We start from the raw sequence: 27,149 nt of genomic DNA on the forward strand, positions 1-27,149 counted from the left end.
AGAGAGAGAGATATCTTCCCTCAGCTGGTTAATTCCCCCAAATGGCCACAAGGGCCAGATCTGAACTAAGCCAAACCCAGGAGTTTCTTCTGGGTCTCCCATGTGGGCACAGGGCTCCAGGTACTTGGGCCATCCTCCTCTGCTTTCCCAGGTGCATTAGCTTGGAGGTGGATTTGAACTGGAACAGCAGGGACTCATATGGGATTTTGGTGCTACAGGTGGTGGCTTAACCCGACATGCCACAGCACCGGCCCCTACTCCGTTTGTATTTTTAACTCAGGGTGTGGGGAATGAGGGTATATGTGAAAGAGGGACTTTTTCTTAATGTTTGGCATCCTTTTGTACTGCTTGCATTTTTTTTTTTCTTACCATGAGCTTACGCAATTGTCTAAGTTAAATATATAACAATTGCCACATGGAAGTTCCTGTCAGATTTCAGGGCTGCTCTCTGGGCTGTGGAATGGAGATACTGGGTGTGCCTTGCACAGCTTTTAATTTGCTTCAAAGGTTTGCCCAGTTCTCTTCTGCCAGGGGGGCTGGGTAGGCATTACTCCAGAATGTGGTAGCCAGGCTTGTCACAGAGTCTCACTGCCCTTGTGTGGCTCCTCTAGCCCTTCTCTCCCCATGGCCTCCGGTGCCTCAGCGCCGAGGCTGCCATCCTTCCTCCTGCACTTACTACTCTTCTCTCGTCTTTGAGGACCCAGCAACCATGTGTCCTGTATCTACTGAACCCTGGGTTACTCTGGTTCCTGCATAGTCTTCTCTGCCTCCAGGGAGGAGTAAACTCTTGATTCTGATTCTATTTTGTTGTATTCAGTTTGTCCAAGTTTGATAGTTTTTAAAGGACAAAAAGGTTAATTGCTCTTGGAATGGTTTCTCTGTATGTTGATTTACTTTGTGGCTCAAGAAGTATCATTTGAGCTCAGTTTGGAATTCCTAGCATTGGAGATTCAGTCAGGTTGTGGCTGGTGATTGGCTCCAGCCTGTGCTGAGGAAGGAGCAGGGGAAATGTGGGAGGCAGGAGCCGTCTTGTCTCTGGAGCTCAGAACAGAAGCAGCAGCAAATTGCGCATGTGGAGAACAGGAGCAGAGCCAGCTCAGAGAGGCTCCATCGTGGGTAAGCTGCTTTCAGCCTGGCTCAACGTTCTTATATCTGGGCCCAGCATGGCTGCATTGAACCAGACCTTCAAATGTGGCTCCAAGTACCAGGCATAGCCAGAGCATTTAAGTGCTTCATGTGGGAGCTGAACTACATTTCTCAGGGGGGTCTTCACTGGGCAGGTGGTGGTGGCAGAGGATCTGGTCCCCAAGGTGTTGGCTAACTAGCACCACTGCTAAGGGCAGGTCAGTGGAGAAGTTGACCAAACCATTAGGAAGGTGCAGAGCTCAGGAGCTGAAGCCTAGTGATGCTCCTGCTGGGCCTGGCTTCTGAGGGGACCTCTGACCCCATAGCCCCCGCTGGCCCTGGAACAAAGAATATATCAGCTTTCAGCAGCAACTCTGACAGAGCTCATTCTGGGCTCTTGGAGGTGTCATCCATGTGACCCAAAAGAAGTCTAAATTCCCAGACACCCTTGAGAAAGCAAGAGAGGTTTTGGCTGGAGCCTGATTGAGGAATTAAAAGACTATGTAGTGGACCCTTGGATGAAGAAGGAAGGCAAAGGGCCTGTCTTCTTTCAAGCCAGATTGCAGAGAGAACCTCACTGTGAGCCCTTTGTGCTAGCCCCTGAGCATAGTGGTGGCTTTTGTGGCCGTGGAATGTGGTGGGCTTTCTACTTCTGCAACTAAAATACCCAGCTCCTCTCCTAAGGAGAAAGCTGTGCTCTGTGGAGCCATTGGTGTGACTGGGTGGCAACCCTGAGCCATTCCCACCCTTGGCCCCCCACCTAAGGTGTGGAGGTTTCCAGGTTGGGGGAGAGTTCATTCTCTATGGTTGGTGTTTAGGATGGATATTCAAGCTAGTAGGTGCAGAAGCTCCCCCCAAGGACTGCGTGGGTTTGATGTCTGCCTAATCCTGTGCTCAAGCCCTGGCGACAGGTCTGTGGGGATAGACTGCTGTTAAAGGGACAGAAGCAGGGCTTTATATGAATATCAGGTTGCTACAGTCCAACCAGATTTCTGCAAGTCAGAGCTCCAGCCAGACTGTGACAGACCTGGCCCAACACCCAGGCTAGTCCCCAGCAGCCAATTATTACCTAATGCCTTGGCTTGAGGCAGCATGAAACTACGAGGTAGGCTGTGAACACTCCTGATTTCTGCTGGTTTTGATCCCTACTTTGAAGGATAACACTTGCTTTCCTTTGGGAGTCTCTTCACTACTACCACGTGGTCTGGCAAGGCTGTTTTTCTTTGTGTCCTACCTGTTCCCTTTCCAGTTAGGGCATTCATAGGACCTAAGCTAGCCAATCATAGTATCACTTCCTTCTGTACGATGGTTGGTCCAGGGCATGTGACACAAGCAGTGCCAATCAAAGTCCTTCCCTGGAATTGTATGCCACTTGGGAGGGAGAGGCTTCCTAGATGCTGGGGTTGGTGTGTACAGGGACTCATCCCTGCGTGGAGAATGCAGACTACCCAGGGAGAGGAGCCAAGGTAGAGAAGCAGCCGAGGGAGGGTCCTGGCTGGCTTCTTGAGCCAGCTGTGCTTTTCCCCTTGTTGTCTTTCTTCATGATGGAACCCCACAGATTCTGTTTTCCTCACATGACTCACTTAAAAGACAGAGTCCTGACTAATACAAAACTGCTTCTAGCCGACCTCTTCTTTTCTAAGTAGCTAATGCCCTGCCCAGGAAAGCCCATCCTTCGTGCACTCCTGTGCCTAATGCTGTGCTGTGCACACACTGGTTGCTTGCCTTACCCGCCACGCCACAGCACCAGCCCCGCATCAATTCTTGAGTCCCAGCTCTCTGCTTCTTCTAACTCAGCTTCTTCCTAATGTGCCTGGGAAGGCAGTAGACAATGGCCCAAGTAATTGGGCCCCTGCAGCCTACATGGGACACCTAGATGGAGTTTCTGGCTTCAGCCTGGCCCGGCCCTGGCTGTTGTGGCTAGAAGATCTGTCTGTCTATCCCGGTCTCTGTTGCCCTTCCTTTCGAGTAAACAAATCCTAAACAAACAAACAAACAAAAATGAGAGACCCTGGTCAGCCATCAGGAGAATGAGCTGTCAAAAAGAAGGCAGGCCAGGTCACTGAATCTCTGGCCATGCCCTGCCATGTGGTCTCTCCTTCTGACATGCTCCTACCCAGATAGCATTTGCCATGTTGTGATGTAGCCAGAAGGCCTACACTGGAGCCAAGCAAAAACTGGTGCCAGGATCTTGAATCTCTAGGACTGTGAGCTAAGTAAACCTCTTTCTTTATGAAGTACCCAGATGCAGGTATTTTAGCAACAGGAAAAAAAAAAAAAGACTGAGAAAGCCACCACCCTTTGGTAGGAGAGTGAGTCTGTTACCTGTGCACGTATTTTTGGTCTGCCTTCCTCTCTACATGTGCTTCTGCAAAGATAAATACAATCTGTCAGTCTCATTTGCAGAGGCCTTGCCAACCACACCAGTGGTGGCAGTGGTGGGTGGGGTCGGGGGGGATTTCAGTCTACCTCAGGCTGCTGTCTTCCAGATGTTGACAGGAGACTGGGCTCATGTGGTCCAACACTGTTTGCAGCCTCAGGTCTGATTGTCTCCCTCTGAGATCAGGCCGTCCCCTGGTGCCCAGCTTGAGCTGGTGCCGAATTTATTGTGCCTAAAACATCAGGGCAGTGTTGAAGGTTCCTTGCCCACTGCTTCTTTCCCAGGCTGCTTGTGCCAGCTGCAGGGCCCTCATGAGGCTGTTAGGTGTCTCTCTGTGGCAGATTCATTGTTCCATATTTTTATTTAATTACTTACTTTTACAGCTCTTAGAATAAATCTAATTATCCATCTGTTATGCTACATTATGCCACTGCAGTTCATGCAATTCTTTTCTTATTGTACGGTATTTGTCAACTTGACCTTGCCCTCTTCCACTGCTCTTGCTCCTCTGCGTGGCTCTGTGCCACTTCTTCGTGGATCCCTGGCACTAGCCGATCTGTTGGAACTCCCAGGCAGAGCTGGCTGAGTGGCTCATAGATGGAGCAGTGGTTGATGAAGCTTGGAGTACTGCAGGAGGAGAGTAGCTAAGGAGCCACCTCTGATGCCTTGCTGATCTGGCGAAGGTGTAGAAATTTGGTGTTGGAGTGCCAGAGGAGAAGACAGAAGTCCTAGCAGTCTGCATCCAGAAGGGCTGTTGTCAGGGTGAGGTCAGGGTGAATGGAGTTGACAGTGTCCGCCCATAGACAGCCGTGGACTTCCTGCTACTCCTGGCAAGTGGGTGCCCGTCCTCAGTATTGATCTTAAACATGGTAGAGGCAGATGTTACCTACTGGAGATAATGTCAGGAACCATGTGGAGGTCTCTAGCCCCAAAATTTTTTTCTCTTCTTGCTGCTGCCTGAAATGTTAGTGATGCCATTGGGAATTAATTTCTTGTTGTTGTTTTTTTTTTTTTTTGAAGATTTTTTTTTTATTATTTGAAAGAGTTACACAGAGAGGAGAGGCAGAGAGAGAGATAGGTCTTCCCTCCAATGGTTCACTCCCCAATTGGCCACAATGCCCAGAGCTGCACCAATCCAAAGCCGGGAGCCAGAAGCTTCTTCGGGGTCTCCCATGTGTGTACAGGGGCCCAAGGGGTTGGGCCATCTTCTACTGCTTTCCCAGGCCATAGTAGAGAGCTGGATCAGAAGCGGAGCAGCCGGGACTAGAACCGGCACCCATATGGGATGCGGGCACTTCAGGCCAGGGCCTTAACCTGCTGTGCCACAGCACCAACCCCAATTTCTTGGTTTTACAAGTGAGTCTTTATCCTAGGAGGAGTGCCCTAGGGGTCACTGAACACCTTTGCTGTAACCTTACGCAGGCAGGGGATACATTGTGATGGGGACACTCAATGGAGTTGCAAGGAAACCACCTCGGAGAGATAGGGGATAAGAAGGCAAAACTGAGGACATTGGCAGGAGTCTGCTCTCCATCAGCTCTCAGGGTAAGGAAGATGCCCATCAAGGGAGGGAGGTCATGTGTCTGCCCACCCACATTCCTGCTTAGGGGCTAGACAGTCCAGGCCCAATGTCCCAGCAGGGAAAAGGGTGTGCAGCCAGCCTCATCTCTACAGGCAGCTCCTGTTAATTGCATGCTGGGTACTGGGCTAGACCACCTAGCATGAGGTCACAGAAGACCAGGCCACAAGGCATAGGCTGTGTCCTTCAGGAACTTAATGGTTTCATAAAGAAAACAGATTTTGGGGGTTGGCGCTGTGGTGCCATGGGTTAACACCCTGGCCTGAAGCACCGGCATCCCATATGGGCACAGGTTCGAGACCCGGCTACTCCACTTCCGATCCAACTCTCTGCTATGGCCTGGGAAAGCAGTAGAAGATGGCCCAAGTCCTTGGGCTTCTGCACACACGTGGGAGACTAGGAAGAAGCTCCTGGCTGCTGGCTTCAGATCGGTGCAGCTTTGGCCGTTGAAGCCAGTTGGAGAGTGAACCATCAGATAGAAGACATCTCTCTCTGTCTCTGCCTCTCCTCTCTCTGTGTAACTCTGACTTTCAAATAAATGAATAAATAAAAGAAAACAGATTTTGGTTAGGTCTGTTGAGAGGATCGGAGGAGAAGGCAAGCCCAGGAACGCACAACAGGAGCCCTGGGAGGGTCAGGTGGCCAGTGGGTGTTCCTCTGAGGACATGGAGGTTCCCTACAGCCAGACAAACATGGGGTAGAGGTGCAGAGAGCCACAGAGGGCACTGCAGGTGGAGGCAGCGGAGGCAGACCTCTGAGTGGAGGAAGGGAGGTCCACCCCCTCGTCACTTTTGGTCCTGATACGGGATCGTTTCCAACAAGTTTCCTAAGTGGAGGCGTGGGTTGGTCCCTGTTCCTGCCTCCACAGCGGACACCCTGGGGGCTGGGGCAGGACCCCTGTTTGGTGAGCAGGCTCTTTGTTCAGAGCTGCATCCTGCTACCTCTTAGAGGGGCCCCCACAGCCCAAGATGAGGTTGCCCAACCAAGCTGAAGCTTCCAGCCTGGCTGTGGGCCTGGGCTAGAGCTCCATCTAGCTCAATGACCAGACCCTCCATTTCCCTTCCAGGTTAAGACTTGGCAGGCATCAAAGACTGCAGGGACACCCACAGGCCTTCTGCCTTGATGATCACACTCCCGCCTGGGCACATGGCCCCGCTGCGCAGCCCTTCCCACTGCAACATCCGGTGGCTTTGCACGCATGTCCCCTCTTGCCACCAAGCAGGAATCAGTGACTAATTGCTAGCTTTCTTCCCTCAAGACTATTTGTTGGGGGTGGGGAGAGGAGGCGATAGGCTGGGGGCGCTGCCGTTCCCTGCTGCTGCCGCTGTCAGGCCGAAGCCCATGTGGCATTGACAGCCGCACTGTGTCTTTGTTCTTGCGTTTTTTCTGTCGTGTCGACATTTGGCTCTTTGAACATCTAACATCCCTTTTATGCTTCTCATCTCCCACAGAAGATTGCTGTATTTTGTCCCCCACCGGAGCTGCATTTCTCTCTTGTCAGGTTTCTCGCTTTCTCCTTGATTGTGTTTGGATCACTGTGGCCGTGTAGGTCTGGGTGTAATCGGGAACTTTTCATCTTCTCGGCAGTGGCCGTCAGCGGCCTGGGTCTTCTTGCAGGAGCTGGACTCTGCCTCAGGCCTCTGAGCAGTCCTGTCCTGGCGAGGGCAAGAAGAAGCCTAGCTGTTAGCTGTCTGGGCTAGCCCAGGGCTCTCAAGCTTATGAACGCATCAGATACACCTGGGAGGCTTGTCAACCTTCAGAGGCCCAGGCTGCTCCCCTAAAGTCCCTGACTGAATATGGCTGGGTGGGATCTGAGAATGTGCATTTCCAACTAGCCCTCAAGCATGAGAGGGTTTGTGAAAAAATAGAATTAAAAGATAATGTGGTGGTTGGCATTTGGCACAGTACAGTAGTTAAGACAGCACTTGGGATACCTACATCCCATATTGGGGTGCCTGATTCCAGCTTCCTGCTGCTGTGCACCCTGGGAGGTAGCAGGTAATGGCCCTGCCACCCACACAGGTGACGTAGATTCCGTTCAGGATCCTGACTTCAGTCTGGCCCAACCCCAGCTGTTAAAGGCATTTGGGGGAGTGAACCAGCAGACAGAAGATCTCTGCCTGCTTTCACATAAGTAAATAAATCATTTTTTAAAAGACCATGTGCATTTCTCATGAACTTTTTGAAGCCCCTCATGTTGGTCGTGCTGCTAGCCCAGAGATCAGATTTTGAAAACCATGGCTTTAGCACAGTTTGTGCTGCACCTCAAGTCATGGTGAGCAGGGAGTAGGTCCCTTCTCTGCTGGGTCTGCATCTGTCTGTAAACCCTGGTGGCAGATGTAGGCTGGGATGCACAGTCACTGTCCTTGCCTGGTGTCCTTTCACACTCACTGTGGATCCTTTGGTTGAGCAGCACAGCTTCTTGACAAACAATGGTAGTAAAGTCCAATCAGTTAAGGACCCTTTCCTGGCCATCCAGCTCCTGGTTTCTGGTCCGCGGTGGCAGACCTAATTTCAGAAATTTTGTGACGGCCACTTTTTAGGCAGGTGACCTTGGGGAAATGACTCAGCTTTCTGTGACTCAGTTTGTTTCTCTGTGAAATGGAGGCAATAGCGTGTGCCTCCTGGAGTTGTCCTAAGGATTACGTAAGTTCATATTTGAAGAGCACTTGAGAGCCATTAAAAGGTGACTTTCCAGAAGCCATTCTCCCAATGAATGTGAGGCACTTCTCGTATGTTTATGTCTCTGTCACAAGGGGCCCAGAAAGCTGTACCATTTCCCTATCAGACAGGTATCAGAGTGAGGCTCAGTCACTTTGGAAAGTCACATCTATCCTTGGCCCACCCTGAGAGAAATGGCAATTATGTCCAGGCGTTGAAGGTGGAGCAGTCACCGATGGTTGGGGTCAGGAGAGTGGGGAGGCCTGGCTCATCTGGTCCACTGCTGGGCAGCTGCTGCAGTCAAGGACTTTGCACTGCTCGGCCATGCACAGGCCTTGGAGAAGGCTAGTTTGCCCTTTTCTGCTTGTCTCTTTCTGCTCCCCTCCTTTAAAAAAAAAAAAAAAGATTTATTTTATTTACTTGAAAGACAGAGTTACAGATAGAGATAGAGCGAGAAGTCTTTCATCCAGTGGTTCACTTCCCAAATGGCCACAACAGCCAGAGATGAGCTGATCTGGAGCCAGGAGCCTCCTCCAGGTCCTCCCACGCAGGTGCAGGGGCCCAAGGACTTGGGCCATCTTCTACTGCTTTCCCAGGCATAGCAGAGAGCTGAATTGAAAGTAGAGCAGCCAGAACTCAAACTGGCACCCATATAGGATGCCAGAGCTGCAGGCTGGGGCTTTAACCCACTGCGCCACAGCTCCTGCCCCTCTTCCTGCCTTTCCTCCACCTTCTGACGGAAGCATTTACAGAAGTATGTGAGGTTTAAAGTTTAGGGCTGCTCCTGATGGTGCTAGTGGTAGTATGGAACCTGTGGGCCAGGTGCCCTTACATTTGGTATCTCATTTAAATCCTCACAGCAACCTTACAAAATTATCCTCACTTGACAGATTAGGAAGCTTGGGCAAAGACAGGTTGATTGATTTATCTCAAGGTCATGCTGAAAGGAAATGCAGAATTCTGACTCAGATCAGCCTGACTTGAGAACCGAGGTCTTTTCCACTGTGGAGTTGCTGTGATGGTTCCCTCCGGGGGCCATCTGCACCCTCTGCAGGTGCCTGACCTTGGCCTATTCAGAATCCCTTGTCCCTCAGCTCAAGTCCAGGTTCTGGGACCATGAACATGCTTTATTGACCTTTGCATCTTCCAGAGACCCTATCACAAGGCCTTCATCAGGGAAACCAGATGTTCTGTTTATGCCTCTTGTCCCAGTGCAGTGATTAACAGTGCCCCCTTTGTCTCTTAATGGTGTCCCAGTTTGGATAATAAATTAAGTGGTCATCCGACTTACACATGACTACCATTCCTTCCAACCTAGAGGTAATGGCATTTTAATAGGGGACCCTAAAAAATAGAATTGTTTTGAAGACTCAAAGAAATGAATCCCCGATGGTGAAGTTTTAATTACTCTTATGACCCAGTGGGCAAGAGAATCCAAAATTCCTTGCTCAGCAGCTCTTCAACCCTCCCAGGAAGAGTTGTTTCTATGGCCACACTTGAGAGCTGCAGGATCAGCAGGCTTGGACAGTTGGGCCTGGCAGGAATTTCCTGTGTGGCCCATGTGAGCACCTGACAAGCAAGGCCAGGTGAGGAGAATAGGAGGGCAAAGCTGTTGCTTCTCTAGCTCCCCAGGCAGGAGCTACAGGAGCTAGCCCTGTCTCGCAGTTGATTCTCTTTTTTTTTTTTTTTTTTTTTTTTGACAGGCAGAGTGGACAGAGAGAGAGAGAAAGGTCTTCCTTTGCTGTTGGTTCACCCTCCAATGGCCACCGCGGCTAGCGTGCTGCAGCCGGCACACCGCACTGATCCAATGGCAGGAGCCAGGTGCTTCTCCTGGTCTCCCATGGGGTGCAGGGCCCAAGCACTTGGGCCATCCTCCACTGCACTCCTGGGCCACAGCAGAGAGCTGGCCTGGAAGAGGGGCAACCGGGACAGAAGCCGGCGCCCTGACCAGGACTAGAACCCGGTGTGCCGGCGCCGCAAGGTGGAGGATTAGCCTAGTGAGCCACGGCACCGGCCAGTTGATTCTTCTTAAAGTCCCAGCCTTCCTACAGCAGCAGGCTCATGGGGGTTGGCCCTTGGCACATAGCCACCTTCAACCACTGCTGAGACTCTGGCCTCAGCTTTCCAGTGCTTGCTTTCTTTCTTTCTTTTTTTTTTTTTTTTTAAGATTTATTTATTTACTTGAAAGAGTTACACAGAGAGAGAAGGAGAGCCAGAGAGAAAGAGGTCTTCCATCCATTGGTTCACTCCCCAAATGGCTGCAATGGCTGGAGCTGTGCTGATCCGAAGTCAGGAGCCAGGAGATTATTCTAGGTCTCCCACGTGGGGGAAGGGGCCCAAGGATTTGGGCCATCTTGTACTGCTTTCCCAGGTCACAGCAGAGAGCTGGATTGGAAGTGGAGCAGCTGGGACTCAAACCAGTGCCTGTATGGGTTGCCGGCACTGAAGGCAGTGGCCTCACCTGCTATACCACAGTGCCGGCCCCTCCAGAGCTTTCTTGTGCAGGGTTCTGCTGGCCTCTGGCCCTGTGCCTCTACTCTGGTACTGGGCTTATTGTTAGGGGCTGGACGCAGGCCCCTGCTCAGCCAGGGCCTGTGCAGCCCCATTCCAGGCTGTGTCCTTGCCACATTTGCAGACAGCTGAAAACCTCTGTGCATATGTCAGTTCACACTTGAACTGGTTTAATGTTTTTTCTTTTAAGTTGCAATCTAAAATTCAGCCAGACAGACTTTAACGAGCGCTAAATCGTCAAGCCTTTTGTTTCCCTCGCTGTTCAAGCCATAGAGATTTTGTGTTTGATTCAGCAACAATTGCTGAATCTTAAACAAACCATTTACATTTTGACATTAACCATTTTATGAGTGTAACTTTTTATTTGGCATTTGGATGATTCCAGCAGAAGCCTTTTCATGATTTATCAGAAAGATAGTTGAAAGGGTCCATGGAAGGTGACTCTTAACACGTTCTTTGAGAAAGAAAAAAAAAGTGAGTTTTTATCTGAATTTAGATAGGCAGTACTTATAGAATTTTAGTCTTTCTGCTCCCATCCTCGTGACTTTTGATCGTGCCACAGCCATCCTTCTGACCAAGCATCTGTTTTCAAGCGACCTTCTCCCACACAGTGGCTCGTCTGATTGAGAACATCTCTGTGTCCCGATTGGCTGTCAATTGTGTCTAATGGGGGAGGAACTGTGCTCATTCTCACTCTGGCCCTAAGGTGCTCAGCTGAGGACATGCATGTGCTGGCCCCCATCAGTGTTTGCTGACCCACTGACGGGAAGGAGAGCCTCAGATAACATGTTCTCAGACAGAACTATCTAACATTCTGTCCTGTGAAGCTATAAATAATAGAATTTTCTCCATTTCTTCAAGACTTCCACACAATGGGGTGTTACAGCTTTCCCTTTAGACCCCTGTTCAGGCTACTTGAGTCAGGCCCAAGGGTAAGGTCAGACCTCCCAGTTGTGCCCTGAACCTGACATGGTAGTCAGCACATACCCTCTACCCACATACCTCCTTGTGACACCATGAGAGAAGTGGCTGTGGGCAGGAAGTCCGTGCCAGCGGGGCAGGGGTGGGGGGTCAGTGAGAGTGGTCATAACATGTGCACATAATGTGGTACTGGCCACAGAGTCCATGTTGATCCACCCTTTGGAAAGCCAGCAGCTGGGATGTTCCAATTGCCTCTTAGAACTAGAACTAATTGTTCATAAAGATCTTTCCAAATACCATTGATGCAGAATATTTGGATGGTTCACCATATTGTTCACCATATTTAAACTGTCAGAAACCTTAAATATCTGAGCAAAACCTCAGCAAACAAAGGATATTTTGGGGACTTGTTATGTATGTTGCACGGCAGAGAAATTTGTAGTCTATACGACTTCCAAATCCTGTAAATGAAGCATTTCAGTGTTGTCATTCTCAGCTATAGACCATCCCACGATCACTGCCTTTTCTTTTGCTATTAAGAGATGGCTCATTCATAAACATGCCTGCAGTTGCACAGCAAAAACAAAATAGGCCCTGCTTGATTCCATTGGCTCTGATTGAGCAGATGATGTTTCCCACAGTGTGGTTTATCACGTTTGTCAGATTTATTAGAGAATGCAGGGAGGGCGAGAGGATGAGGAGGTCGGAGGAAGAGCTGCTGATTCCCCCGCGTACAGCTCAGAACCGTTGTGCACAGGAGCTGGGTGACAAAGGAAGGTCAGGGCTGAGCCACATAGGCCTGCAGCCATGTGTGTGGCTGTAGCTTGCAGCAGAGATTAGCTGCCCAGGGACTTCCCTGGAGCCCCCTTGCTCTGCGAGATCCGACACACTCATTTTCCTCCCAGCACCTATGGGGGTAGTTAGACAACCAACTGGTGTAGACGACCTAAAACCACATCTCCGTGTTCGCTCGTAAAGCTGGTAAGTCTGTGTGTGAGAAATCTTTGGTATGTTTTTAGCCTAAATTTTCTTCTGCTTAACCTTGTTACTCCCACCTTGCCTCTCTCTGACTGCCTGAGACAATTACTCGGAGACATTCTTTGAATAATTATAGGCCACAGATAATTCTCTTTAGCCGGCTGTCTTCCATGTTCCCTATCCTGTGGTCTCTCTTTAGCCAGTTCTAATTAGCGTCTTTGATCCTTCCTCCCAGCCTCTCTCTCTTGTTTGTTAATTACATTTCTCCCCCATGAATTCTTTCTGCTGTGGCTTTGTCCAGCCAGAGATGCTGGGAATGAGGATCTAGGGCCACTCAGTGTGACGCAGTGCCTTCTTCTGTGTATACCCTGCCATGGGAAGCTCCCGCAACTTCTTTGTTTTTAAAAATGTATGTATTTAAATAAATAAGTAGAGAAAGAGACTGATATTCCATCTGCTGGTTCACTCCACAAATGGCTGCCAGAGACAAGAGCCAGGAGCTTTTTCAAGGTCTCCCACGTGGGCGTAGAGGCCCAGTCACTTGGGCCATCTTCCCTTGCATTCCCAAGCACATTAACAGGAAGCTGGATTGGAAATGGAGCAGCCAGGAATCAAACTGGTGCCCATGTGGGATGCCAGAGCTGCAGGCAGAGGCTTGGCCTTCTATACCACAGTGCCGGACCTGGTAGTCTGTCTTTACAGAAGAATACAAAGAATAATTTTGTTAAATACTTTATTTTGTCAGAAAACCACTGTCATTCTGATGTGTGGCATTTGGCAGGAACTTTATATGCTCATATATTATCATAGTTCATTCCCACAATAATTGCATGAAATACACATTTTCTTTTAGATATTTTATTGGGAAATGTTTGTACCAGTGTAGTGTAACTTTTAGAGACAGTGTTTTGAGTTACATGTCATTAGTTTATTATAAAAGAAACATGGAAATTATTTACATGATGAAAGAGTTCAGAGCTGTAGTGGAATGGGCGGTTCACATGATGCTATTTCAAAACTTATTTCAGTCTGTTTTTTTTTTTTTTTAAGTTATTTGATAGTTACAGAGAGACAGAAAGAGAAAGAGAAAGGTCTTCCATCCACTGGCTCACTCCCCATTTGGCCATGAATGCCAGAGTTGGGCTGATCAGGAGCCAGGAGCCTCCTCCAGTTCTCCCATGCTGGTGCAGGGGCCCAAGCATCTGGGCCACTTTCCACTGCTTTCCCAGGCCATAGCAGAGAGCTGGATTGGAAGTGGAGCAGCCGGCACTCGAATCAGTGCCCACATGGGATTCCAGCACTGCAGGTGGCAGCCCTACCTGCTACGCCACAGCACTGGCCCTCAGTCTGCATATTTTCTAAGGAGGTTGCCATCGCTAAGTAAAAAATGATATTGGTCATCTAGAACTGTCATAGTGCCTCCATATTCTGGAAGGACTTTCTCTCCAAATTCCATGCTAACTGATCGAGTCTCTCCGCCCCTTCCGTTAGAGCCCAATCCGACAACTTCCACTGGAGTGTGCAATATTTTTCCTTGGGATTTCTCTGGGAGCAATTATTTGGTTCTGGCCACCGCCACAGCTCTACTGTGCTCTCAATGATAGGTGATGTTATTAGTCCTTGTTCTAGCAGTGCAGAAGCTGAAGGCCAAAGAGGCTTCCTTACTTAGTCACGCAGATTAAAAACATTGGAGCTAGAACTTCAGCCCAAGTTTCGTTGACCCAGAGCAGTGCTTATTCACTGGTTTGCTTCCTGATTTTGGGATTTTTGGTGACAAACAAGTCCAGATCGTTGGCTGTTAGCTCAGGAAAATATGAACCAATCAGCCCTGAGGTAGGTATGAGCTGTTAGGCCCCTCTCCATCCCCCCCCCACTTCGGCCCGATGTGACAGAGGCTTTCTGAATTGAAATGACAGAGCTGGCAGAAGCACACTGAAGTGGCACTGGGGTGTTCATTGGAGTAGCTAGAAAACTCCATCTGCAAGAAAACAGGCTGTGATAAATCTTTGACCCACATTAATTATTCACTTATTTTTCTGACAGTTTTGTGTCTCTGCAAGTTAAAGAAGCAGTGAGGAAAAGGGCCTCACTGAAATTGCATCTGGGCAGCGAGGATTTCTATAGTGAAGTTGAAGTTTTAGGAAAGTGACCATGGTTGGAGAAGTTGAGGGGAGTGCAAAACTCCAAGTCTGGGGAGAGCAGATTTCAGAAGATCTAGGGAAGAGCAGATATGATGTCTGAACAGCAACTTTGAAAGGAAGGGTGACTCATAATCTAAAAACTGAGATGTGCTTAATGGAGTCACGAGTGATTACTGCAGGGAACAAGGAAACAGACGCCCAGAGGGACCCAGGAGCCATGTGGGAACAGAGGAGAGAACATCAGCCTCAGAAGGCCGCCAGCAATACCCGGTGCAGGAGACTTGGGAAGGGAAATGCTCAGAGCAGGGAGAGGGCCTCCGCAGTTAATGGTCGGAATAAGAGAAATGGCTAGGAAAGCTTCAGGCCACCTGTTTAGTCAGGTGGTTCAGCGTAGCAGGTGCCAGAGGTAGCATCTCCTTTGTTGCTGCTTTCTCTGTGTTACCTGTGCCTTCTCTTTTAAGGAGAATGACTTTCTGCTGGCACAAATAAACCAAACACCATTAAGAGGAATTGAGGCTAAGATTGTGTGAGGAAGAAGAGCCACTGGCCTCTTACTGGTGGGTTAGGGTATGAAAGATCACAGCCACGTGAAACTCCGAACATCATCCTGGAGCCTACATGTGCCTGAGTCTTTGGTACGCTAGGGGTTGAGAGGGGCAGAGAGATAGATGATGAACGGTTTTGGTTTTCAGAATAACAGTAAGCTGTGGAGATGTGATTCATGGGCATTTCTAAAGAGAAGAGTGATTTGAGCTAACATGAGTTCTGTAAAAGCAGGTGTTAAAACTAAAGTCTTTCCCTCCCTCCCTCTCTTCTTCCCTTCCATACACAGAAGAGTTTATCAGTCTTAATACACACACTTGAAATTATTGAAAGGGAACATACCCCTTCAACCACCACCCAGGTCATAAAATAAAACATTGTCGATACCCCTGGGGGACTCTCATTTCTAATTTCCCTTTCCTGGAGAGATGAGACCAATTAGTTAGACACAGAGGACATCCGCTTCTCAGGAGAGTGCATGGTGGAATCTCATGATAGAGAGATGATGATAAATAGACAGGGACCTGGAGCAGCCTGAGCATTCACCCCGTGAGTAAGTGGTTTGTAAGCGGTTCCATGGCAGCAGAACCTCTGCTCTGAGATGTGCCAGAGAGCTCATCGGCACCCGTCCTGTCTGTCCTACATCCTGCCTCCTGGGTGAAGACACAGGAGGGCGTGACACAGGTCCAGAAGGGGTTGCCAACATGGTGGACACATGACAGGATGGCAGGCTAGGGTGGAGGGCCCTGCAGGCCAAATGAGGTGTTTCATTTCGTTATAAAAAAACCATGTATTAGTAACTGTTGCTCTGTATAAGGCTCATTTGTAAAGGAAATCCCACCACTGAGAAATAAATATGATGGTGTCATATCACCCATTTTTGCCTGCTAATCTGAAAGAGTAGCAGTGAGGCCCTATGTTTAGGTTCAGGCCCATGGTAGTGGGGGAACCCTTGGCTCATGAGAGTTAGTTCTGCACTGCTCAAAACCTAAGGATGGCTTGAGGCATTGGTCCAGAATGGCCCTGGGACAGAGATAGCCAGGCTCACTGGACTCTGAAGGGGTGGTCAGGTGGAGCCCTGCAGGGAGGTTTTGGCTCCCTCTGCGGGGATTGTCCATCCATGGAGCAGCATCTCATAGAGCACTGTCAGAAAGAGTACAGGGTCCTGGGATGGCAGATTGGGAGAAAGGGACTTTCTCAGTGGCACTTGGCTGCTCCTGGGCTTCAGAAGGGCTGACCTGTCATGTAGGACTAGGCAGCACTGCTGTAAGAGCTAGACCTGGGGGACAGGCTTCCAGATGCTCGTTGGGATGCCTGCATGCCTGAGTTCTAGCCCCAGCTCCGCTTCTGATTACAGTTACTTCTAAAGCTCACCCCGGGAAGCAAGTGATGGTTCAAGTACTTGGCACCATGCCACCCACGTGGGAAACCAGCATGGAGCTCCTGACTTAGCTGGGACCAATCCTGGCCATTGCAGCCATTTGGAAAATGAACCAGTGGATGGCAGATTCTGTGTGGGTAGATGGGTATCCCTCCCTCCCTCTCTCTCTCTCTCTCTCTCTCTCTCTCTCTGTGTGTGTGTGTGCCTTTCAGTGACATACTTTTTTTTCCCCTTAAAGATTTATTTATTTATTTGAGAGGTAGAGTCGCAGACAGAGCTCCGGAGAGACAGAAAAAATCTTCCATCCACTCATTCACTCCCCAAATAGCTGCAACAGCCCATCCAAAGCCAGAAACCAGGAGCTTCTTCTGGGTCTCCCATGTGTGTGTAGGGCTTTCCCAGGCCATCAGCAGGAAGCTGGATTGGTAGTTAAGCAGCTGGGACACAAACTGGCACCCATGTGGGATGCTGGTACTGCAGCAGTGGCTTTACTGGCTACACCACAGCACCAGCCCCCGTCATACTTTTTTTTTTTTTTTTTAAAGAGATAGACTTGGGATCCATGAATATTATCTTCAGGCAAGCAGATTTCAGTTCAGTATCAGAGACATTTTTCTAGAAATTGGGGAAGTTTTAAAAGGGCATAAGGGTGTTTGGTGTGTTGGAGTTTGCTCCACTGCCATAGTCTTTGGGTACTCTGTACCGGGGCTGCTGACTGGGGCTGCTGTACTGGCGAAAAGGCTGGCCCTAGTTATCCCATGTGTGGTCCTCAGAATGTAAGAGTAAGAATCATGCAGGCAGTTTTGAAAAAGCAGGTTTTTAGAGCCCCAACCCCTGAGATTATGATTGAGTATACATTGGTTAGGGTTTGACATCTGTATTTTCAAAAAGTTCCTCGAGTGCTCCTTGGAGAAATGGCTAAGTCCGTGGCTGGCACAGGGAAAGTACAGCATCTTGTACAAGAACATCTTGTGCCAGAGAATAAGGAAGTATTCTCAAAGAATGATAGAAACATGTCAAAAAGACACAGGAGGCAGTATGAAAAGGTGTTGGTGATTAATTCAAGGATAATTGGAGCATCAATATAATGATAAAAGTGCCTTATATTCCATATATTAAGAATCCATGAATCCATATCGATATAAATGAATGAATGGGAGAGAAGGGAAGTCTCTTCTTTCAAGTAGAGTGCCACCAAAAAAGAAGCTTTGACAAACTTAGAAGTAATGTTACTTGAAGCAAGAATTATCAAGGAATGTCAAAACTAGTGGATGAAAGGTTGATGAGGAACAGATTGTCTGTTCTCCCTACAAACTATTTATTAGTTTCAGAGGGACAGATAGTAACTTTGTAGTGGAGAGATCTGGCAGAAATTCTAGCCAGTACTCAGAGTGAACATGGCCAGTTGTGGGACTGGGTGACATCAAAACCCCCAGACAAGATGCACTGAGAAAGGTGCAGCATTGTCGTACTGCTGCAAAAGGGTTTAACACATCCGACCCAAATGAGACGTTAGAACATTATACAGCTGGCCAGTGCACTTCAGCAGTGTCAAAGTCATGAAAAAGACAGACCAAGGAGGGGAGGGGCCCAGATGAAAGGAACTTGGTCATTGTGGCCCTGTTCAGTGGACCTGGGACCAAAAATACGTCTTGGCAAAATCCGATTATCTGTAGGTCATCATGTCAGTGTCAATTTATTGATTTTGTAATTGTATTGTAGTTTTGTTCTTGGGAAATACAACAATTCTTCAAAAAGTTCTTGGAAAATATTAGAGTTAAAAAGTATATTTATTCAGGTGCTGAAAAAAAATTTGAAATCCATGTATACCAGGGGTCTTCAGAATATTCATTAGAAAATGCCTGGGGTGGGCTCATCCCTGCTGCACGTCTTCACATTTCAGGCGGACAGTGGCAGTTCATGCCTCTGCTACTAAGAGAATTTAGAGAAAGCACCTTTGTCCCTCTTAGAAATACTGTGAGGACCCCTGAGGGAGCACAGCCATGGGTCTGAGCGCAGGCTTGGTGTGGGAGTGGGTGCTGCTGACTGCATGGCCTTCACCCCGGCGTCTCCTTGCTGCCACCTGCCTGGTCACACGCAGCCTTATTTCCAGGTCCAGAGCCCCTTCTCGTCCAGGTTCTCTGCTTTTCTGATCAGGCTCTGCTTTCAGCCCTGGTTTTGATTTGCCCCTGAGTGGAACTTCTGTGCACATTCATTCACTGTGTACAAGCCTGGGGCCTGCAGCCCCACAGTGGCACAGGTCCCTAAACTGGGAAGGGCCCAGACCTGACTTCATGCTCTACTCACTGTGTTAAAATAATTCCTAACCACTTTTTTTTTCTTTTTAAAATTTTTATTTATTTACTTGAGAGGTATAGTTACAGACAATGAGAAGGAGAGACAGAAAAAGATCTTCCTTCTGTTGGTTCACTCCCCAAATGGCCGCAAGTCAGGAACCAGGTGCTTCTTCTGGGTCTCCTACGTGGGTGCAGGGGCCCAAGGACTTGGGCCATCTTCTACTGCTTTCCCAGGCCATAGCAGAGAGCTGGATAGGAAGAGGAGCAGCCAGGACTCGAACCGGCACCCATATGGGATGCCAGTGCCTTAGAGGATTAACCCACTGCACCAGGGCACCGGTCCCAGAAATTCCTAACTACTTTTTAACAAAGGCCCCTCTTTCCATAGTGTTTGGGTGCTGGGTGCCAGAGGGGGAGAAAGGAAGCCTCCTCTGCAGCTCCTGGCCTGGCCCTGCTGCTGTCCCTGAGATCAACAGCTCTCTTCCCTCCCCCGGACACTTGCCCAGCTGTCCTTAGCTCAGTATGACCCCTGACCGTTGGCAGATTGCCCATGTTGCTGTCACCCTGCCCCAAACTGGTTTCTGCAAATACAGTCGCTTCCATCCCTCCCACCCCTGCCCGTCCCCGCCAAGATTTACAGAGTAGCAGCTGCCGCCGTCCCTCTGCACACAGACAGCTGACTTGCCTGCTGATTGTGAACATCTCAGTAATCCAAGTGCTAATGGTATTTATTCAGTCCAGCCGCCTTAGCCCTGAACAAGGTTTATTCTCATCTGTAGTGTTGGAGGCGAGCTACTTCCTTAGTATCCTTCTGTTGACTTTGAACACACCAGCACCACTGATGTCACGGAGAGGCAAGCCAGGTGCCTGCCCTTTTAACTCTCTCAAATCCCAGCTGTCCAGGCAGCAGGACTGGCCTCTGTAGACATGGGCCACAGTTGTGGTCCAGAGCCCCTAGGCTAGATGGCGACAAGGCTGGCCTGGGTGTGCTGGGCTGAGTAGAGCCTCATTCTCAAGGCCTCAACTGGCCTGTTTTGTACCAAAGTCAGAAGAGTTATTACCTTTTGGCCCCAATTCATTGACTAGCATTTGGCATTCCTTAGCTGTTTTGTTTTTTTGTTTTTTGTTTATTTACTTATTTACTTACTTGAAAGATTCACAGAAAGAGGGAGAGACAAAGAGAGATAGCTTCTGTCTGCCGATTCACTTCCCAGATGACTGCATTGGCCAGGGCTTTTGTCAGGCCAAAGCCAAGTGTTTCATGCAGATCTCCCACATGAGTGGCAGGGGCCCAAGCACTTGGGTCTGTCTTCTGCCACTTTTCCCAGACTATTAGCAGGGTGGCTGTCCTGTCTTTAATGAAAAGTAGTCTTAATAGTCCTGGCTCTCCCTCACAAAGTGAAGAGACTTGCCCAGGGTCATTAGACATTGTTCACAGAAACTCTCCCCAGGATCCTCCAGGCCCTGGATCTTGCACACTCTGACTTCACTTGGAGCTCTTCAGAGCCCATGGCTGAGCTGCCCCGGGGACCCCCCACCCCTACCAGAAGATACTCAGCTCTGCTGTCATTGCTGGGATGGAGGCCTGAGCTCACCCCTGCCCCTGCCACACTTGCTCAGCCCCTTGGTGGGGCTGTTAGGAAGAGCTGGGGCTGTGCCAGGGACTGTGCTCCAAGCAGTCAGCGTGGGCTCATCGTTCAAGCTGGGCAGGGCGTGGCCCAGGCTGCCCTCTGCCAAGGGCCTGTTTGGCTAGAGGTGCTGTTGTCCCCTCGCAGTCCCTTCAGGACCCTACTGCAGGCATTGGATTTGGCGCCTTATACAATGATGCCAGCAACCTGCCAGAGGGCACCAGGTTTTCCTGTCCCTTTGGCTGACTTCCCTGCCCTGGGTGTCATTCTCTCTTCTCTAAGTGGGCTTTCCCCATGGGGAGGATGGCAACAGGGTAGGGCATGCAGGACCACTCTGGCTGTGGGGCCCTGGCTCACGGCAGGCTGCCTCTGAAGACCAGCACATACCTGTGTGTGGCTCCAATCCAGACAACACGAGGGTCCTAGGCTGCAGGCCAGACTGTTGATGAAGAGCCCTGTCTGATGCTTGGGCCATGAGGACCAGGCATCCCAGCAGTGGCCCTGGGGCTGGTGCGGTGAGGCCTCGCAACTGCCCTTGCTGAGAAGCAGTGCTGGCTCTTTGTGTGGACATCTCTGCGTGGGACCTTCCGTTCCTGCCCGTGCCTGCTGTGGGTGAGCATAATCAGGCATGCGGTGGCAGAGACAGACCCAGTTAGCTTGGCTCTGATGAAGCCGCCACCTTCGCAAGTCAGGGGGACAGGGGCTGCAGAGGGGCCGAGCTCCAGGCCCTCCTGCCAGTGCCCACCTGCCTCGCAGGACAGGAGCTGTCAGCTTGCCTGTCTCAGTGGACTCATGCTATTGCCAGGCTGCTCCTCAGACAGGAGGCTGGACTGCGGCAGACCGGCCAGCACACCCCTACGTTTCCTCTCCAGCTGGGAAGAAGCAGAGGGACCTCCCTTTTGACAACAGGGATCCTGGCTCCCATGCCAGGTCTGCCTTGATTCTTGAGGCTGGTTCCTGGCAGGAATAGAAGGGGTAGACCATCATCTAGGGGTAACCTGGGCCCCCGTGTCTTGGCATTTGGCCAGCTTTAGGAGCGCGGGCAGCTGCCCAGGGTATGATCTCTCTTGTTACCTAACTCCTCTCTTTTCTGCATTTTGGACCAGGAATCAACTCCTTCCTTTTTGTCTTTGCTTCCCTCCAGCCTCTTTCCTCTCCAGAATGTGGTGAGAGGCCCTGGTTGGGAGGGTTGGCGGTTAGGAGGAACAGGTACTTTGGGGGTCTCTGGGAAACTTATCGTCAAACTAAGGTAAGGCAGCCAGAGACACTGAGAGACTTTGGGAGACTCTGGTTCCCTTGGTGGGTGGGTGAGACAGCCAATGTATGACCTCTGTTCTGGCCTTCTCCTTGCTTCTGGCTACAGACCTTGTATGTGCCTTTGCTCTTCTGTTCTCTTGGGCCCTAAAATGACTGTGGGAGTTGGGGGGAGACCACCTTCTCAGGGACTGACCGTGAGGTTCTCTGCACTGATCACTTGCCCCTTAACTGCTCACCGTTGTCAGCCAGGAAAGCAGGGATTCTGCAAAACCATGTCCTGCAGGATTCCCAGCTGTATCCCTTGCCTGGCACCCTGCCCTAAAGGAGGGTGCCCACCGGCTCCCATCCTTTCATCTAGGGGGCTAGGCCTGTGGGTGTGTGGCTCTGTACTGCTCCTCTGGACAGAATGGGCAGAGGTGTGACAGAGGCAGGCCAGGCTGCCCGTATTACTTGTTGGTTGGCGGCTGCTTCGCTGTGGCTCCTGTTCACGGTGGGCTCTATGCAGAGCGCTGCAAATACAGGGCCGGAGGAAATCCCTGCGGCTGCTCCTGGGGAGTAAGAACCCACAGGGAGCACCACTGGGCCTGGTTGAGGATTTATCGAGGTGCTCGGTTGCTCTCTGGGCACTGTGCTCTCTGCCTGCCCTCCCCTCACAAGTGTTTTCTATGTGCCTACCGAGGAGGAGAGAGGAGGGGAGCGAGGCCCTGGCCCTGGCAGAGGGCTGCACACCCGAGGTGTGATGTGCCTGGGATGGTGGGGGGCGGCGCATTCAGCACCAGCCTGGAGGAGGCTTCATACAGGAGAGCTGGTGAACTGGCCCCTGGCCATGGGGGTGGGCTCTGTGGTAGAGGTGACTTCCCTCACCCCTACTCCCACCCCCAGGACCAGTCCAGCTGGCCATTGGTTACTGGTGGTGAGCCCCAGCTCTGGCCCATCGTCTGAGCTAGTCTTTGTTGTCCCAGCTGAAGTCCAGCTTCTCCTGAGCAGGAACCGCCCTGAGGCTCCTCCTCTCTCCCCAGGGCTAGCTGCCAGGCAGGCTGGGCAGAGTGGCCACTCTTTCCTCTGCTTTCTTCTGCAGCAACCCAAAGGTCCAGGTGGAGGCCATCGAAGGGGGAGCCCTGCAGAAGCTGCTGGTCATCCTGGCCACTGAGCAGCCTCTCTCTGCAAAGAAGAAGGTGAGTCTCTGTCTCCTTCTTCCTGCCCACTCCCAGACCCTGTGAGGCCTGAAAGGATGGGGTCCCTTCCCAGGCTGTGCACATGTCCCTGGGTCCTGAGTGTCATCCACTGAGGAACAGGCGAGAGGTCACACTGAGCCTATGAAAGTAGATGGTGGCTGGCGCTGCGGCTCAATAGGCTAATCCTCCGCCTAGTGGTGCCGGCACACCAGGTTCTAGTCCCGGTCGGGGCGCCGGATTCTGTCCCGGTTGCCCCTCTTGCAGGCCAGCTCTCTGCTGTGGCCCAGGAGTGCAGTGGAGGATGGCCCAAGTGCTTGGGCCCTGCACCCGCATGGGAGACCAGGAGAAGCACTTGGCTCTTGCTTTCAGATCGGCGTGGTGTGCCGGCCGCAGTGTGCTGGCCGCGGCAGCCATTGGAGGGTGAACCAACGGCAAAGGAAGACCTTTCTCTCTGTCTCTCTCTCACACTGTCCACTCTGCCTGTCAAAAAAAAAAAGTAGATGGTAGTGTGTAGAGGTGGCTGGGCCCTGGGTGAGCTCCAGTGGCCTTGGGCCCCACCTGCAGCTTCCTGCCCACCTCCGTTTACCCTCTCTCTCTGATTGGCTGAAGATATCTGATGTCTCTCCGGGCTCTCATAGTCCTGGGTTCTAGGATACAGCTATACCCCAGAGTGGTGAGGGGCTAAGAAGAGTGGAGGCTGGGTGGGGTCACTGGGGCACATCTGCCTTTTCTGAGTCTTGGGGAGTAGGTCTAGCTCTCTGGAGCCACTTACCTATCCCTGGATCTGTGCCTCCCCAGGTCCTGTTTGCATTGTGCTCCCTGCTACGTCACTTTCCCTATGCCCAGCAGCAGTTCCTGAAGCTGGGGGGGCTGCAGGTCCTGAGGAGTCTGGTGCAGGAAAAGAACACGGAGGTGCTGTCCGTGCGTGTGGTCACCCTGCTGTACGACCTGGTCACTGAGAAGGTGCGTGCCCTGCCTGCCCACCTCCCTTGCTTCTGGCCATTTTACCCAGGCCCCCTCCCAAGTCTCCTGCATCTGCCCGTCCATGTACAGGGATGGAAGAGGTCACAACTAAGCTGCAACCTGCGTGCTGGTGACCAGGGGTGCAGGAGTGAGACTGAGAAACAGTGCCAGGTCCTTCGTGGAATGAAAGGCATGGGGTGGGCTGGGGCAGCTGAGCCTGGGAGCCAGGAGACCAAGGATCCAGGCTGACGGGGCTGACTCTTAGGATTCTGTAAACCTGCAGGTGCCTTCTCTGGGGGCAGGAGCTCAGAACCACAGCCCTTGAGAGCCCCAGGTACCCCATTGCTTGCCACCTGAGAGAAGAATTGGTGCCCATCCTACTTTGGTTTTTGCATGCCTGAGAAGCGTCTTAATTAAGGAGGAGAGAGGAAACCAGCCAGGCCTGGCTTCCTAATTCAGCTGCTGCGGAGAGCCTTGGCACGGCCTTCTTAGTTGCCTCTCCCGGGCCTCATGCTCCCGGAACAGCCGGCTGCTGATTGGCGGAGCAGGGCTGGGATGCTGCAACCGTGGCTGAATGCTGGAGGCTGAGAGCACCCCCCACCAGTCCTCGCCAGCTCTTCGCCCCCTCCCCCAGGCAGGGCTGGGCTGCCCATGGCAGCCTCTCTCTCACTCATCCTCCCTCTCCCCCGCTGCCTCTCTGCCTGGCTTGATTCTTGGTCTGCTTCTGTCTCTTTTTCTCTCTCTCAATCCAAGCTGCAGAAATCCAGGTTTTCAGAGCAGCCAGCAGCCAGCAGCCATGCAGTGCTCAGAGTTAGTTAATAAGGCCTGGGCACAGTTGACATCCTGGGAGCGGGCCAACTTGGAGGAAGCTATGCTCATTGGCTTGACATTTCCCAAGGGGATGTGATCTCTCTCTTCTGGTGTCTTGTGTGTGTGTGTCTCTGCTGCCCCCAGCCTGACATGGGTTCTAGGGCATCCACCCATCACTGGAACAGCACCACCAGGCGGTCTCATACGGCTGCCCTGAGTCAGCTGCAGACAGCAGAGAGACATCCTTCCTCCTCCAGGGTGGGGGCCCAGCCTGCGAGCTTGCGTGGCTGTGCCCTGTGGTCCAGATGGTCGTGTCTCCAGCTGGTGGGCCCAGAGCTGCACGGAGGTGGTGGTGCCTCCTGGGGTGCCATGCACCCCAAGGTATTGGTGTTGGGAGACGGCCACCGACCCATGGGTTTCCCAAGGAGAGTGTAGGTCCCCGTCAGACTGCTGGAGTTCCTGGCGTACTCCTGCTGGGGGCCACCTGGCCCAGGCATTGCCTCCTGTATGCCTTGGCCCATGACAAGGGTGCTCCCTGCTGGGCAGCGGGGCAGGCAGGACTGTGGTGCTGAGCTCTGTGCACCTGGCAGCAGGAGCTGCACTTGTGAAGGCAGAGGGTCAAGCTAGCCTGACCAGTGCTGAGGTGAGCAGGGACGCAGCTAGAGATTGCCAGGCCCGGGGTAGGTGCTCAGACTTTGTCATCAGAAATGCCAACCTTGGTGGCGACGCTGGCTGCCAGCCACAGACTGGAGGAGGCAGGGTGGAAGTTGGAGGCTGTGGGTGCCAGCCATGGGCAGGGGCCAAGAGAGGACTGAGGGTGTCTGGGAGGAGGCTGGCGGACGTGGGACTAGAGTGAGAAGAGGATGGTGGGATCCCTCTCAGCGTTCCTGTCACAGGATGCAGGGCTTGCCCACCCTGCTGCCTCCGTGTGCCCATCAGCCAGTGGCTCCAGCTCTCTTCCCCGGGCCACCCTCCTGCCCTCTCCAGGCTCCCCATGCCTCTCTGCCTGGGTCAGGTCGGGGCTTCTGGCTTTCCTAGCACAGGCGCACTCAGTGCACTGGCGTGGCAGAGCCCACCCTCCTGCCCCTCTGCTCCTCTGCCTGACCCTGGAGACACACTCCCTGCTTGTCAGGTTCACGTGCTGCCTTTCCTACCCCTGGCAACCCTCAGGGCTGTTCCACCACATTCGCCAAGGAAGCCGTGGTTACAGACCAAGGCCATGAGCGTGTTCCCCTCCAGGCTTCCGCAAGTACCCTGCTCCTCCCAGTAGAGGCTGCTCATGGGAGGGCTGCCCAGGGCTCTGGGTGTTGGGTCCCCAAACCTCACACACCAGAACAGTGTGCCCTTCGAGGAGGCGCAGGCCTATGCTGCCGACCCATGTGGACTGGCCCCTCACCCTTGTGCGCTTGAATGGCTTGGGAAGTTCCCTCCTCCCGCATCTCCCAGGCCCCTGGTAATAAGGATGATGGTGATAAAGATGGCGGCTGTGAGTGTACTGAACGTCTGGGGAGGCACCTGTGCTGTGGGTGATGCTAGTTGTTGAGCATGGACTTCGTGCTGTGCACTGACTGCACTTTGGCTGTCCAAATGGGCCGTGGACTCTCCCCTGCGAGGTGGCTGCCTGGGGCCCAAGGGAGGCATTCCACAAGTTGGAGACAGCAGGAATCGGAACCCAGCCTGTGTGGCCCTCACTGCGTGGTTGGTTAAGTCCAGCATGCTATAAGCAGTTACCTGTTAGTTGTAATTCATCTGCTAGACCCGGAGAGCTCCTTCAGAGCTGGGACCTGTCTCAATCTTGGTTTCTCTAACTCCTGGCACAGTGCGCAGGTGACTTAGTGAGAAGGCGTGTGTATGAGAGAGGAGGAGGAATGTGTACGTGCACGGAGGTGTGTGTGAAGCCCTTCCCCCATGAGGTCTTCTGAGGCCTGAGTGTGGAGGACGAGGATCTGGCCTCATGGCTCAGCCATGGCCTTGGCATCTGAAGGGCAGGACTGACCGTGTTCTTTGTATTCTCCCCCACCCCCAACCTGGCTCCTGGCTGTGCGGAGGGCAGATGTTTGCTGAGGAGGAGGCCGAGCTGACCCGAGACACATCTCCAGAGAAGTTGCAGCAGTATCGCCAGGTGCATCTGCTGCCAGGCCTGCGGGAACAGGGGTGGTGTGAGATCACAGCCCACCTCCTGGCGCTGCCTGAACACGACGCCCGCGAGAAGGTGCTGCAGACCCTGGGTGCCCTCCTGGTCACCTGCCGGGACCATTACCGTCAGGACCCGCAGCTCAGCAGGATGCTTGTCAGCCTGCAGGCCGAGTACCAGGCACTGGCCACCCTGGAGCTACAGGAGGGTGAGGATGAGGGCTACTTCCGGGAGCTGCTGGGCTCCATCGACGGCCTGCTGAAGGAGCTGAGATGAGGTTGCCCCTGACTCCACGACTGGACTGGGGCACTGCTTGTGAGGCTTGGGGTCTCTGCTTGGGTGGGCTCTTCAGGGGACATAAGGCAGGAGGGAAGATTTCCCTACTGGGGTGTGGGCACCATGTGGGCAGTGCTGGTGTGGCCATTAAATGAAGACATGAAGGCTGTTGTCTGCTGAGTCTCTGGGCAGACTTGGGCAGGCCCTGGGCTGTGCCTGGGATGCCTGGGGGTGCAGTTAGGGCAGGGCGTCTGTCAGCAGGAAATCCGTGGAAACCTCTGGTCTTTCACCCCCGCAGAAGCACTATGACCTTGAGGAGTCACTGCTCTGAGCTTGTCTGTGCCTCCGTCAGAGGTAGTGCCACGGACAGAGAGCGAGCTTGCATAGAC

General features: G+C 52.0%; 1 protein-coding gene across 3 annotated transcripts in view; it reads left to right on the plus strand.

Annotated features, from left to right (window-relative positions):
* The window catches only part of SIL1 (SIL1 nucleotide exchange factor), a 315,627-nt gene extending 288,703 nt beyond the window's left edge, over window positions 1-26,924 (plus strand). For all 3 annotated transcript variants that reach the window (XM_062189064.1, XM_062189062.1, XM_062189065.1), the window contains exons 8-10: window positions 22,481-22,577; window positions 23,376-23,540; window positions 26,404-26,924. In XM_062189064.1, the coding sequence (XP_062045048.1) occupies window positions 22,481-22,577; window positions 23,376-23,540; window positions 26,404-26,760 (619 nt within the window). In that variant the 3' untranslated portion in view covers window positions 26,761-26,924. The remainder of the gene's footprint in view (window positions 1-22,480; window positions 22,578-23,375; window positions 23,541-26,403) is intronic.
* The last annotated feature ends 225 nt before the right edge of the window (window positions 26,925-27,149 follow it).

The sequence above is a fragment of the Lepus europaeus genome, chromosome 4, assembly GCF_033115175.1.
Source record: "Lepus europaeus isolate LE1 chromosome 4, mLepTim1.pri, whole genome shotgun sequence".
NCBI lineage: Eukaryota > Metazoa > Chordata > Mammalia > Lagomorpha > Leporidae > Lepus > Lepus europaeus.